This window comes from Lissotriton vulgaris, chromosome 6 (assembly GCF_964263255.1).
Source record: "Lissotriton vulgaris chromosome 6, aLisVul1.2, whole genome shotgun sequence".
NCBI lineage: Eukaryota > Metazoa > Chordata > Amphibia > Caudata > Salamandridae > Lissotriton > Lissotriton vulgaris.
This window is the reverse complement of record NC_141694.1, coordinates 1,169,554,327-1,169,569,768: the sequence shown is the minus strand read 5'-3', so window position 1 is coordinate 1,169,569,768 and position 15,442 is coordinate 1,169,554,327. Positions and strand designations below refer to the sequence as shown.

Sequence of the window (15,442 nt, the reverse complement as noted above, 5' to 3'; positions counted from 1 at the left end):
TCGACAATAAGATCTCGTTCGAGCACCACACCAAACGGGTGACAGGCACATGCTTTGGCATTTGGCATTCTGAGGGTCCTCAGGAAGACGCTGGACTTACTGCCACTGACAGCCAGGAAGACCGTGGTCCATGCATTAATAACTTCGAGGCTGGACTATGGGAATGTCCTTTATTTGGGAGCCAGTGCTAAATGCACTCAGAGGTTGCAGCGCATACCAAATGCGGCGGCCCGCCTGGTCTTGATGCTGCCTAAAAGAGCCTCATCAAAGAGAGCATAGAAAGGTTTGCACTGGCTTCCAAACAAGGAACGTGTGACATTCAAAGCCCTCTGAGTCACCAACTGTATCTTACAGGGGAAAGGACCCGCTTACCTTCATAACCTGCTCACCCCGAACCACCCGACCCGTCAACTGAGATCAAGCGGGACGGGGTTGGTTCAGGTTTCTAAATTTAGCAGAGTAAGAATGGGAAGGCACTCCTTTCGTGTCCGGCAGCTCAACAGTGGAATAGACTCCCTCTGATCCTCCGGCTGGAGAAGTCAAACATGGCATTCCGCAAAGAGTTGAAAACGCACTAGTTTCCCAAAAATTAAGGCTGTTGTCTGACAGGGTAAGGTGGGCAGAACTAACAGAAATAGTAGCTGAGGGGCTTGACTTGCCATCCTACAGCGCGGGGACACACTAGTACAGTGTAACCAGGCGCTTTATAAACTCAATTATTATTATTATTATTTCTAACCATTTATTATTTTTTCTTCCGAATCCACAGATGTCCTTTCCTTGTCTCATGATGTCTTCCTGGTTCCCCGCTCAGCCGACCTCGGATATGTTGTCTACCCCATGTGGTTCCACCCCTCCTCCATGTCTACTTGTGTCTTCCCTCATGTAGGTATGTAGCCATCCTACATTTCTATTCTACATCTAGTCCTAATTTTCTTTCTCTCCTTGTTTCTAACTATTTTCCTTACTTTCATTCTGGGTTTCATTGATATCCTTTTTCTCTGTGATATTTTTCATCAAATTATTTTCCATTCTTTGCTTCAATTTAATACTGATTATGTTTTTCTCCAGCTATTATTGTTATTCATCATTGTCATTTTGCAAATAATTTTTCACCTCCTCCCTTTAAATCTTAGTCTCAACTATAGTTTCTTCTATTTTTCTAATTTTTCTATCAAACATTTTTTCTTCCTCTACTATTTTTCATGCACTCTTGACTCCTTCCTCCAGTCGTGGCAATTAACTTTAAGGTACTTTCTGTCACATGTGTTTTTTCTAATTGCTTGACTAATTTAGTTTACTATTGTATATTCTTATCATTTTATGTCCCTTTTAGCCCGCTATGCCGTTAAAATTGGTATCATGGAATGTTAGAGGGCTGAATTCCCCCATAAAAAGTAAAAGAGTCCTATCCCATTTGGCCAAGTTAAATGCAGATATAATATTTCTGCAAGAGACTCAACACACAGAAAATGAGTCATTAAAACTAAAAAAAGGTTGGGTTGGAGACATATTTTATTCTAGTGGTGATGGGAAGCATAATCGAGTTATGATGTTGTGTCGAAAATCACTCCAATTCAAACTCATTTCACAAGAATCGGATACAGATGGCCGCTGGCTAAATGTTAAGTTGATGTTGAAGGATGTTCCAGTCTCTTTTCTTAATGTTTAAGCCCCCACTTGTGGTGACCCCTCTTTTTGGCTTTGAGTAGCTCAGCAGATCACTCTATACATAGAAGATAATTTTATATTTGCAGGTGACTGCAACCAGATCTTTGATCCTTTCATAGATCGGAATTCCAAAGTTTCATTCATCCCCAACAAATCGCACAAATCTTTTACCCATACGATTACACAGCATAAACTCCTTGATGCTTGGAGACTGTGTAATCCGACTACAAGAGAATATACCTTTTATTCCCGGGTGCCCCACTCACGATTTGATTATTTTTTCACCCTCATGTGCGCAGAAATAGGGCCTATATTACTATCATATGACGCTCCCATCTCAAATGATTTAGATATTTTACCCAAATCTAATGCCCCAAAACGGTGGTGATTTAACAATTCCCTCCAACTAGATCCAGAGTTTTCTCCCTCGTTCAATGCCTTTTATGCAGAATATTTTTCCATTATTCAAACTGATTCCCTACCCTTCTGAATTGTTTGGGACGCTTTTAAAGCTTCAGCAAGAGATTTTATCAAAACGTAGCATTGCTCGCAAACGTACACGATCAATATTCCAAGATATTAAGAGACTGGAGCATTCTTTTTACACGTCCAATTCGAAAGATGTTCTTAATGCTCTTATAAAAGCAAAGTTACAGTTTAATAAGGAATCAACGGATCATGCCTCGTTATATTGATTGAAATCCAGCGCACAGTTGTTATGGTGGTAGTAACAAAGCAGGAAAACTCCTAGCCAACTATTTAAAAACTAAACACAACAAATTAAATATTGATTCTATTTATGATGATAGTTCTACTTTAAAGTTCAAGGACATGGAAATTCTGAATGAGTCTGCATTATTTTACAAAAAATTATATTCTTCCGAAACAAACTCTACAGACCATATGCTCTCACATTTCTTCTCCACTATACAAAAATCCCAACAGTTTTCTACTGATTTATCACCCCTAGAGACTGAGATAACACAACAAGAACTCTTGGATGCACTTCAACATCTCAAAAAAGATAAGGCAACTGGGCCAGATGGATTCACTGTTGAATTCTTTCTCCACTTTTCCAAATTATTAATGCCCAAACTACATCTCCTGATCTTCTCCTTTTACTCTTTAGGAAAATCTGATGGCTCTTTTTCAGATGCCCATATATGTTTAATACCCTAAGAAGGCAAAGATCCGAAGCACTGTAAGAACTTTAGACCCATTTCACTTGTCAATATAGATGACAAGATTTTCTCCAAGGCACTAGCCTTACGCTTAGATCTCTATCTTCTGAATATATTAGGCAAGGCACAATCCGGCTTTGTAAAAGGACAAGTTATCCAAGACAACACAAGACTTTTTCTCAATATCTTATCTAAAGCTTCACATCTGAACCATTCCCTGGCAGATATAGCGCTAGACGCAGAAAAAGCATTTGACAGGGTTGAATGACACTACCTATTTTACACCCATAAGTAGTTTGTTTTTGTCCCAAAATTCACCTCCCTAATCTCACTACTATATTCCAATCCTCGAGCCGCTGAATGTGATAATGGTCCAATTTCACAATATTTTAATCTTGGCAGAGGGGTGCCTCAGGGTTGTCCTTTCTCCCCCTTTCTCTTTAATTTGGCCCTTGAACCCTTTATTAAACCAAAACGCACAAATAAAGGGTTTTCAAACCCCCACAACCGATATTAAACTTCCAGCATATGCCGATGACATTCTGCTTTTCATCTCAAACTGTAGGGATTCCAAATGATGACAGGACGCAGAAGATAAATCAAGACTGGTTTATTGACCATCCACTCTCCTCACTGAAAAGGGTACCAACATTCTATTGTCAGCTTCAGGGTGGGAAATACCAACTGGGCCGAAAGGGGACGGGTGGACGGAAGATACCACTGGGAGATATAGTTGCAACACATCTCCCTTCCATATAGGGTGACAATAGAAAGGGAAGGAAACAAGAAATCATGGGGTTGAGAAAACTGAACAACAGCTGTGGTAGGAGGCTATCCAGACCCATACCCATACATTACACATGTGCCCTTACAATGTTGTCAAAACTCCACCATTGACCATTTTCAAGTTGTACCACATTCTTAAGCACTTTGACAATTTTACAAGGTGAGTAGTATTTGCTCTTAGTGGCCCCCACCTTTTTGTCCTTTCTAGCTTGTACCACGTCACCAACTTCCCAATTGCAACTCTTCACCCCATGTTTTTTGTCATACCACTGCTTGTAGTTGTCTTGGTGTTGCTTGATCTTTTCTACAGTTTCCTCCTGCTCCACTACTCTAGCCTCGTCACCGCTTGTGTTCTGTCCCCGCTTAATACGCTGATTCTGGGGACGTGGCAACAAGATATTTGTGGTGGCTAGTTGGCGGGTCCTTTGATCCACTTTACCTGTATGTACCTCTGGCCCCTTTGTTTACAAAGAAATAAGGATATGGTTTAGGTGGTGTATAAAATGATAACACCATCCACACTTTCTTTTCCTCCCGCAGAGCGGGGCCTCCTTCCTGAGCAGCCTGTCAGGTTGAGGTGAGGCAGGGCTATCCTACAATTGAGGGTAAGGCCTTTATAGCTGTGACTAAAAAGAAGCACTAATAGACTTTTGATATTGTGACAATGCACAATGCCTGAGTTACCATGTGATTTATTGTTTGTGCCCTTTCTCTCTTTCTTTCTTTCTCTCTACCTTCCCCCATCCTTTTTTGTCTTTTTTCTATGGATACCTTGGGTATAACCTGCCAAAAAGGATAAGCAGAAATACCGGTGTTGTATATACCTTTATTTATCTCTAGTTCACTTTTTGCAGCAGCAATATCACTATTATATCTGGTCCTGAAGAAAGCTGCTGATACAGAGGTCTGATCAATAGGCTGAAACATGTCGACCACAATGTGACAGTGGTTATACATCCATACCACTGTGCTGTTCCTTTTTAATCCTGTCAAGTAGAACACATCAATAAAACGAATGTTAGTGATTTCTATCTAGACAGTTTTAACTCACTCTTCTATTTGTTCACACAGCGCTACAAACCTCACTACACTCATCATCCTCACATATGGGATTAGTACCCATCCTTATAAAGATAAAATAAAACATCTCTGAGCTCCTTCCTTAACTATGAAGTGGCAGCTCCCAGTGGCACTAGGTTTTCCCCACTGGTAAGGAGGACCCATATGATGAAGCATGTCACCTACGGGTGAGTGAGGGTTCTAATCCTTAAGGGATGTCTCCCCCTTAATGATAAATTACACGTGAGTTGGTTTGGGAGAGGAAGGGCCTTACTTGATGTGAAGCTTTTAAACACATGAGTTAGACTGTAGGTGTGTTTTTGGTATACACAGTTAATATTTAGGGAACTTACACCTGCTGGTCTTTAAACGTTCCCTTTCGACCCCCAATCTATGGTAGTGATATTACATGATATATGCCACAACCATAGGTTAGATACGTTTCCACCTCACCCACTCTTATGGTCACAAAACGAATTCAGTTATGGTCACCTGTTACACCGTTCTTTGATACTTGTGCCAAACAACATTCCTTACTAAACCCTTCCCAACAAGAAGTACTTAAACCTCCATAGTTTTCCTAATAATTCCTCTAATTATTACTAGAATTTGTAATATGTTATTTCTCACTTTTTCATTGTCATTAATTTGTATCCATTATTTTTATTCGTGTTTATATGCTGGAATACTTTTATGATGTATTGTTTGATGATTGACCACATGTACTGTATATTGTCACCCCTTTACTTATAAATATAACGTTTTTTTGAAACTTAAAAAATAATATGTTAAACAAACATTTTTGCAGTCACAAACCCAGAGATTTTACAAACTGCTGGGTTTGGAATGGCAAGAGGGCTTTGTACATCAGGCCCAGAGTCACTGCTTCTTCCACCTTACATGAGGCACCATCAGTATTTAACAAAAAAGGGCTGGCTCATAACAGTGGATATAGCACACATTATTTCTTGCATTTGGGCATCAACTCTATCATTCTTACCTATGTTTTCTTCTTCAGGCTCTGGTTCTTCATGGAAATTCATTTCATCTCGTGGTTTTTCACTCAGTGAAAATACAGATGTGATGACAGGATCGGGTGCTAACAGTAAAAACAGCACAGAAATTGATTGTAAAACTTCTCTGATATCAGAAATTCTATAAAGTCATTCATATCCATTTACAGAGAAATACTTGTGTATAGAAGAATAAAATGCATTTGCCTGTCTTAGCGTAATGGTAACCCGCTTCTGACAAGTTTTCTGGTGCATGATAACTTAGCCTTCCAGGCGTGGCTGTCTATGGGAGGTCGTTATGCAATGTCTTGATATAAAAGCTGAACTTAGCTTGCTCAGCCGAAACAGTTAACATTTTTTGTTAGTCGAAAAGGCCATCTACTAATTATCATGGCTTCAGCGAGGCACCTGCTTGATCTCTTGGTGGGAATTTTGTAATGGGATCAATATTAAAACCGAATGTGTAATTGGGTATACATTGGAGTTTTGTCCTGTGCAGGGATCTTGGCTCCATTGCTGATGTATGGAGATCTCCTGGTGAGTCACAGACCATGTAATTTGTGCAATAAACACGTTTAGAATCCAACAAAAAAATTAGACAGAATTTTCTTTGACATGTATAATCTGCACTTTCCTCAGTATGGAGCCCCACAAATCACAGTCCCTTTCAACAATTATGGACGGTAATGTTTGTGATGGATAAAGTGTGTAGTTCCCAAGTAGCATCCCTGGCAGATGTGTTAATCCTTCAAATGTTTACAGACACCTATTCTTGAACGACAACGGGATATATAACCTGCAAATTGAATGGCCATGGTAAACTGCCAGGGGCGTCAAAGGAGACAGTGAATACATGAATGGTTGAGCCCGGTTTCTTTTCAAACATTCAGAATTTTGGTATAAGGTAAGCATGTCATCGTGCATCCAGTGCATTTAATCCGTGGGTAAAAGAGATAAAGGGGAAGACACCTGACACATGCAACAAAATACGGGGCCCGCGTATGCGGAAGTGGTCTCAAAACAATTAGATGCTTATAGCGAATTGACACAAGTGACAATACCTCTCAAGCACAAGCAAGTACAGGTCCTATTGTCCACTGGGAATGAAGGGGGTGCATGGCACTTGTTCAAAGAACTCCCAGAGTCCCTCTCCCAACAAAAGGTGTAACCAATTTCCAGTTTAGGTCTAGTATCAGTGGTACCTACTCGGCATGATGCATGCCTTTACAGTCACCTCTTATATCTTGAGCATCAGCTAATAACGTGGAGAGCATATTTGCCTATCTCCCTACAGTACCTCTTCCCAGTCACCTCTTGCACAGGAAATCATACAATAGCCAAATCCCTGCTTATCAAATGCTGATAAACAATGGGGATGAAGAATACAACCATCTTGGGTGCTGTGTCGAACCGCAGCCATGCACACCTCTATTGCTCCCACCACCTATTGAATCTCAGATCTCATCATGGATTTCATTAGCATGCACTCTAGCAGCATTTCTCGTGTGTATGCTTGCATGTTAATCTTTGTCGCTCCTGAACATACTCTTTCTATCATTTACGATGGATGCAAGCCAAAGGCTTCCCTCTCTCAATCCTGCGTGGACCCCTTAGGCATTAATGGTGGCTAAATATATGCTTGCTGACTATAATCAGTGCATGCTGTGAGCTGCTCTTTTGTCGCTTCGAGATTGATCCCTTGAAGAATTTATCCTGTCTTCCTGTATCCAGTGTGTCGGTCTCGCCTAATCCTGGCCGGATGCTGTAGATTTTTTTATCTATGTCTGCCTGTAAGTAGTGCAGTCCTGCGGTAGCTCCTGGACCAACCCTAAAGGGCATTCATGTTGGCTGTGTTACGCCTGTGCATGCCTGCAGGTTATTCCCCGTTGATACTTGATCGACTTTCTAGATCATTTACCCTGGGCTGACTGTACATGGTGCATACTTACGGGTCACTCACCTATGGAAGCAAGATATAACCTGGAGTGCCTGCCATGATTGGCTGTATGCCTTGGTCTCCTCCTTTGTAACTGAATCAGGCACAACATTAAATAAATGTGACATGCTTGGTTCAATCTTACATGCCTATTGCTGGAGTCACATGCCTAGGTGTTATGTGCTCAGAAAGAAGCACCACTTTGGTCTCTCACGCATAACACCAAAAGACTTCCCAGACAGACCCTACTTCAATTAAGTACTTTTCCATTCACGCACTCACTCACAGAGCAGTGTGTGCTACCACTCTGCTAATGTGCTTCAGGAGTATAATGCACTATATTAATGCAATTACAATCCAATAGAATATATTCGCCCCAATAAAGAATAGAGGAGCAGCGGTTAACGCACGTAGTACTTTCTTGACAACTATAGCATTTTGACTCCAAGATCAAAATAAAAGACATGGTTACTATTATAAGGAACTCGTCTCTAATTTTTAATAATGTAGCAATATTATTCAAGACAGTGGTCAATAAGGCCACTTATTGAATAATTGTCTTAAATTCATCTCTTCCAAATCAAAGATGGTATCCCGCAGAAAATGGCGGAAGTAGCATCCTACAACCATCTCATCTCAGGACCTACAACTATCTGGCCCCAGGAAGCGGGTCTACCACACACAGTGATGTTAGAAATCTGAGTGTGATCATGGACTTCACCTTTACCTTCCAAAAGTTAACCAAGAAGCTCTTTTTAAATCATGTAAACTCTCAAAAGTATTTTCTCTCACCAAGGTTTCCCACAGGGGCTCAAGGCCATTATAGCCCTTGTGATAGCTTGTCTAAAGTAAGCAAATGGAATCTACCCGTGAGCTCAACTTTCACTACTCTGGATGCAGAAAGGAATCCATAATGAAGCCACAAGATAGGAGACAATTTCGCCTATGGAACCAAATGAGTATAGCTCTCCAAACACTTGACTCTACTCCTGGCCAGTCATTTCCATGAACACTGCACTGCTCACAGTGCCATCTATGGCAAGGGATTCAGAAAAGGGGGTGGTGATGAACAGAGTGTCTGACTTAAGCAGACCACTCTTACCCAGTCCAAAGATCAGGGCTTGATCCATCACCGTTATTTAGCTCACTGCACCATCCCAGCTCAGAACCTGGCTATATGCAAATTAGTCTGTCCCTGGCCCAGTGCATCATGGGAACAGGGCAGACCAAACTACCAAGCCAATTCTTCACCGGAAAGGAGACAAGCTTCTGGGGACCGGTTTCTGGCATGGCAAGGGAGCTTCTGTCATTCAAGTAAAATTGCAAGTATACTCTTAGAACAGAAACGTTTGGTCCAGACTGCTACCTTCAGCTTGATTGATCGCCTTCAGCTGATCATCTGTGATTGAGGTACTATTTTTATTTTTTTATCTTCTCCTGTCATCCTCTTCCGTGTTGTTATTCTTCTTTCTCCCCTGTCATCCTTTTCCATTTTGCTTTCCCTCTCACTCCTCTGTGTAGCTTCATATCACAGTGTGGGAAATCAGTGATAATTTTATGGTTCTTGTCATGTTTGTGATAATGAAAATCCAGGCCCTTTGATCCACTTATGCTTTTTAGTTCACCTATTTACCTCTTATCAAGTTTATTGGTAAACTCGCTTTCTACAATATAGCATTTGTGCTCTTGCACAATCCTTTTGATGTTATCAATGCTTGACTTGTTTTGTCATGCTTTTTGTAAAATGTTATTATTGGGGGAGGCGCTGGGCACTCACCCATATAAAAAACAGAGAACAGTGCCTACAAGTAAAAGTATTTTTTGTGTTTATGAACACGTATTTCCAGTGTAGTCTATGACACTGAATGAGATATACTTTGTGAATGTGCTCCTAATGAAAGAGCAGAATACTGTCTTTCACAGTGAAGCTAGGAAATGGGTGGAGTGGGCTGACCCACTGTCCTCCGCTGTATGCTGTAGTGGACAGAAGTAAAATGTACATAACACAACAACTGATCGATGGATGAAGAGGGATGGCTGAAAGCACCTATAAATATATTCAAAATTTTATTTTAGTAAAAAATCAAATGGTCTTGGCTAGTGTCAGACCTACATGGAGCTTGAGACTTGTGGAATTATTAAACTGAGATGGATAATCTGTAATCAAATTATTCATGTATATGGGCAATCCTGTGCAGTCTTATTGAGCTCTTCTCAAACTTCTTGAATTACCTAAACATCTGGTGATTCATTCGTATGTCACATGATGGAGAAAAGAAAATGCAGGCAACCAGGGATAACTAGGCCAAGCATCTCATATAGTTCAAAGGTAATAACAAAGATAAAATGTTGTAATCAAAATATATGTCACTGGGTGCTTAGCACTATTTACCTGTTGTCCAAGGATATACCAACTTTATCCTAAACAATAATTGGAATACGCTTGCACACCATTACAAAGTTCCCGTGTTAATCACATATCAGCTAAGTTTAAAACAATAAATATTACACAAGAGCAAATAACAATTCAGTACGAGTTGTCCAATATTTCTCAATTCATTTCTTCATTAGCATGTCCGATGTGGTATGCATCTCGTTCAAACAACAAGTGTTTCGTCCTATAGGCAGGGGGCTCTCAAGACATCCCAGGGCTATTGTGTCAGGACCGGAGTTGATATTGTAGCTTTCCAAAAAGCAAAATATATGTCCACATGAAATAACTTTGATCTACTTGCAATGGATGTACATACTTTTACAGAAATAACCAGGGCTGATGGGAATGGTGTTCTTGCCTGGCCGGCATATGCAAACACTCTTGTGACCCAAATACAGAGCTTCGAAAGATTCATGTTTTGTCTCTACCTCTCCAAGTTGGGAGTGGATTTAGTGTTTCATTAGAATGTTGCACAGTTGTGTGTTATCAAATGAATAAATGTAACACAACAGAAAGAAAAAAAGCCAGGCAAAAACTTTGGATAATTTCCCAATATGATTAAATCTCTGAATGTGAATAAGACTTTCTTTTTAATATGAATGATGAAGAATCCATATGAGACACTGAGGTTCAGAGTAGTGACAGCAGAGGTGTTGCTGGAGTTCTCTTTGAGAATACACGGTAGACCATCGGAGAATAGTTGTGTAAAGGATTGTATAGTATATTATGATGAACTGAATATACAGGCTGCTTCGTCGAGTTGTAAGACAGGAAGCTCCCTCAAAGATGTACATCCTGTGACTCCAAACAAATAGGTACACTCACCTGTGGGACTAGTCATGTTTTTCCTAGTTGCAACATCTTCTTGGTCTTCCACTTCCTCATCTTTAATCACAACGGAAATGACCTCAGTTGCTGCTGCTTATAAGAAAAATCTAGTTTAATGATGTTTTACACAATAGAAAACAAACATTAACTACATTGTGATCGCTAGTGAAAGTAGTTATCGGTTATCTTTAATGAGTCACAGTGTTTTGTCCACTGCTATAAAGAATTGGAATTTTTTAGACCTCTGGTTTGTAGATTCTGTGTAACAAATTGATCAAGCAAGCACATACATAAAAATAAGCTTAATTTACAGTGTAATCTCCATGTATAAATGACTCATTTTTAGATGTTGCTCTAGAGGAACTGGGAAACGATTCCCCTGTCCTTGCCACCATGGCTGAAATTAGAATCTAAAACTTAAATATTTGCAGAACATTAACCTCTATCATGCTGCCAGGAACATGGGACTCGATCAGTAAATTATCGTGACAGTCTGCCCAGAACCCTGGTGAGGGCGGGGCTAAGTTTATAGCTTAGAATATAACAATCGTACCCTTCTTTATTTGAATATATATATATATATATATATATATATATATATATATATATATATATATATATATATATATATATATATATATATATATATATATATATCAGCATCCAAAGAGATCCCATAGCCATGGGAACGCGCTCCACAGTGTGTGCTCTGCCCAGGGGTCGGATCCTGACCCAGGTAATTATTTGAAACAAATGAGGCGGCACAGTCAGAGATCGATTTCAAGCCTTATTTATTGCAAGACTTCACCCCACCAACGCGTTTCGGCCTCACTCGGCCTTGCTCACGGTTGGTTAGTCCCTCTACAGTGTTTGTATTTATACTAGCCCATTTGTAGCCATTTATGAGGCATTATGGGAGATGTAGTTTTAGTGCAAGTAAATGATTAAAGAAAAGAAAGACTTTGCATACTTTTAGCACTTAAATGATAATTATTGTTCAAAATCAGGGGTTTAGTACCCATTGTCTTTGTTCGATGTTTTTATTCGGTGTTGTTCCGGGTGTAGTACCCATTTTGGTTCTGGGGTTCTTATTCCAGATGGACATGCAGATCCTCTCCAAAGTTCATCCCCTTCGGGTGTTTGGTACGGAGTCTGATTATCATGCGAGACTCCATCTGTCGCAATCTTCTGACCACATCACCTCCTCTTTCCATTTTATCTAGAACTTTTGCTCCGAAAAAATGCATTTGCCTCCAATCACCATTTTGGCATGTGCTCATGTGCTTCGCAGTGGCATATTGCATGTCAGCATCCAAAGAGATCCCATAGCCATGGGAACGCGCTCCACAGTGTGTGCTCTGCCCAGGGGTCGGATCCTGACCCAGGTAATTATTTGAAACAAATGAGGCGGCACAGTCAGAGATCGATTTCAAGCCTTATTTATTGCAAGACTTCACCCCACCAACGCGTTTCGGCCTCACTCGGCCTTGCTCACGGTTGGTTAGTCCCTCTACAGTGTTTGTATTTATACTAGCCCATTTGTAGCCATTTATGAGGCATTATGGGAGATGTAGTTTTAGTGCAAGTAAATGATTAAAGAAAAGAAAGACTTTGCATACTTTTAGCACTTAAATGATAATTATTGTTCAAAATCAGGGGTTTAGTACCCATTGTCTTTGTTCGATGTTTTTATTCGGTGTTGTTCCGGGTGTAGTACCCATTTTGGTTCTGGGGTTCTTATTCCAGATGGACATGCAGATCCTCTCCAAAGTTCATCCCCTTCGGGTGTTTGGTACGGAGTCTGATTATCATGCGAGACTCCATCTGTCGCAATCTTCTGACCACATCACCTCCTCTTTCCATTTTATCTAGAACTTTTGCTCCGAAAAAATGCATTTGCCTCCAATCACCATTTTGGCATGTGCTCATGTGCTTCGCAGTGGCATATTGCATGTTGGCATTTTTTACTGCTCGAATATGCTCCAAGATTCTTTTTTTCAACATAAATGTGGTGCACCCCACATATTTCATTCCGCATTTGCATTCGATTATGTAAATGACATTTTTTGAGGTGCATGAGATTTGTTGATCTATTCTCATTAACTTGCCATCTGGTTCTTCGATTGCTTTCATACTCTTTCCAATCTTGCAGGCTTTGCAAGTATTGCAGGGTTGGAATCCTTTTCGCTGCATTTCTAGCCAGTTCTCTCTCGGCTTTTCTTGGAAGTGGCTTTTGACCAATAGGTCTTTAAGTGAAGTATTTTTCTTGTATGTTATTTGCGGTGAGTTGCCAATGGTATTGCCAATATCAGGATCATTTTTCAAGAGATGCCAGTATTTTCTCATTATTCGGGCAATGTTGGAGCTTTCTTTACTGTAGGTCATTATTAGTCTTGGAGGTGTGTGGGTTTCATTCTTTTTTGGTTGTTCCATCAGTGTTTGGGTGCGTGTTTTTTGATCAATTTTCTTTTTGCAATTGGTCAATACTCTTTCTTCGTAGCCTCTCGCTCTGAATCTACATTTGCTTTCCTCAATGATTTTCTCCGCATCTTCAGCTACTGAGCAATTCCTTTTTAGTCTTGTGAATTCGCCATATGGTATACTACGCAGAAGTGGCGTTGGATGGAAACTTGTCCCATGAAGCACACTGTTCGTGGCTGTCTTTTTTCGAAATAGAGTTGATTCCAACTTTTCATTGTGCACATATATTTTTGTGTCCAAAAAATCTATTTCTTTGGTGCTAGTGTTGCATGTGAATTGCAGTCCAACATCATTGTTATTGAGTTTGTTGAAATATGACTGGAATTGCTCATTTGTGCCGTGCCAGATAATGAACAGGTCGTCGATGTACCTGACCCACAACATTATCCTTTCCAAATCTTGTTGATTTTCTTCCTTCCACGCTATGGTCTTCTCCCACCACCCCATGGTGATATTGGCGTAGTTCGGTGATAGAGAAATGCCCATAGCGGTGCCACAGGTTTGTCTGAATAGTTGCTTGTTGAAGAAAAAAACATTGTTTTTCAAGCATAGATCAATCATTGATATTAGCATCCTCGAATGGTCCAGGTATATGATGTTTCGTTGTTTGAAATAATATTCACAGGCTTGCATTCCGATGTCATGGCGGATTGAGGTGTAAAGTGAGACCACGTCAATGGTTGCTAGCAGAAATTCAGGGTTCCAGGTCACATTCATTAGAATTCTCAAAAAATCACCAGTATCTTTTATATACGATGGAAGACTTTGGGCAATGGGAGCCAAGAATTTATCGACATAGTTAGAGATGTTTTCGTATAATGACCCGCATGAAGAAACAATGGGCCTCCCTGGTGGTTGGTTTAAGGTCTTGTGAATCTTCGGGAAAAAATATATGCACGGTATTATTGGGTGGTCGATGGTTAGGTACTTTTGTTCTTCTTCATCTATTAAACCATTTTTGTGCCATGTTTCCAAATGTTCATGCAGTTCTTTTTTCATTCTTTCATACGGGTTTGTTGTCAATTTTTGATAGTTATTTGCCTGGTTTAATTGTCTCATTGCCTCTTCTATGTAATCAGTTGTTTTCATCAGGACAATATTCCCCCCCTTGTCCGCGGGTTTTATGGTGATTTTATCATTGTTCATTAATGTTTTGATTGCTGTACGCTCACTTTTCGAGAGATTTTCCCGTGTCTTGTTTTTGACTTTAGTGAGATTGTCCAGTTCTTTTACTATTGCTTCCGAAAATAGGTCTATCTTGTTCCCAGGTGACAATATTGGATAGTACCTTGATTTCCTCTTTAATCCTGTTGCTGGTCTGACGTCTGTTGGGATATTGAGCTCCTCTAACAATTCAGCATCCGATATAGAGGTACCATCTAAGTCAAATAATGATTCAAAACTGTTTTTCATGTCTGGGATATCCGCAATGGTATTGAAAGGAACTTCCTCACTGTTGTCATCTGTAGTGTTGATGGGCTCTGTTTGTTTGTTGGCGTGCACTTTTGCTAGTTTTAAATTCCTCACATATTTGTAGAAATCTATCCGAGTTTCCGCGTAATCAAAATGTGCCTCGGGACAAAATGATAATCCTTTGTTTAAGACACGCTTTTCAGTCTCTGTCAGTTGGTGGTCGGAAAGATTCACTATCAGGTTGGCCTCGGAAAAACGCCAGTACCCTCTACGGAATCGCAATCCGAGGCCAACCTGATAGTGAATCTTTCCGACCACCAACTGACAGAGACTGAAAAGCGTGTCTTAAACAAAGGATTATCATTTTGTCCCGAGGCACATTTTGATTACGCGGAAACTCGGATAGATTTCTACAAATATGTGAGAAAGTTAAAACTAGCAAAAGTGCACGCCAACAAACAAACAGAGCCCATCAACACTACAGATGACAACAGTGAGGAAGTTCCTTTCAATACCATTGCGGATATCCCAGACATGAAAAACAGTTTTGAATCATTATTTGACTTAGATGGTACCTCTATATCGGATGCTGAATTGTTAGAGGAGCTCAATATCCCAACAGACGTCAGACCAGCAACAG

The 15,442-nt window shown here is 40.2% G+C and overlaps 1 protein-coding gene across 3 annotated transcripts in view; it reads right to left on the bottom strand.

Moving 5' to 3' along the window:
- Window positions 1-15,442, bottom strand: part of LOC147708584 (uncharacterized) — a 111,678-nt gene that overhangs the window by 27,266 nt on the left and 68,970 nt on the right. For 2 of the 3 annotated variants that reach the window (XM_086927257.1, XM_086927258.1), the window contains exons 4-5: window positions 10,906-10,998; window positions 5,698-5,796 (exon numbers count right to left, since the gene is read on the bottom strand). In XM_086927257.1, the coding sequence (XP_086783383.1) occupies window positions 5,698-5,796; window positions 10,906-10,998 (192 nt within the window). Of the gene's footprint in view, window positions 1-5,697; window positions 5,797-10,905; window positions 11,002-15,442 lie in introns of all 3 variants that reach the window. The other variant, XM_086927256.1, reaches the window with a different exon arrangement.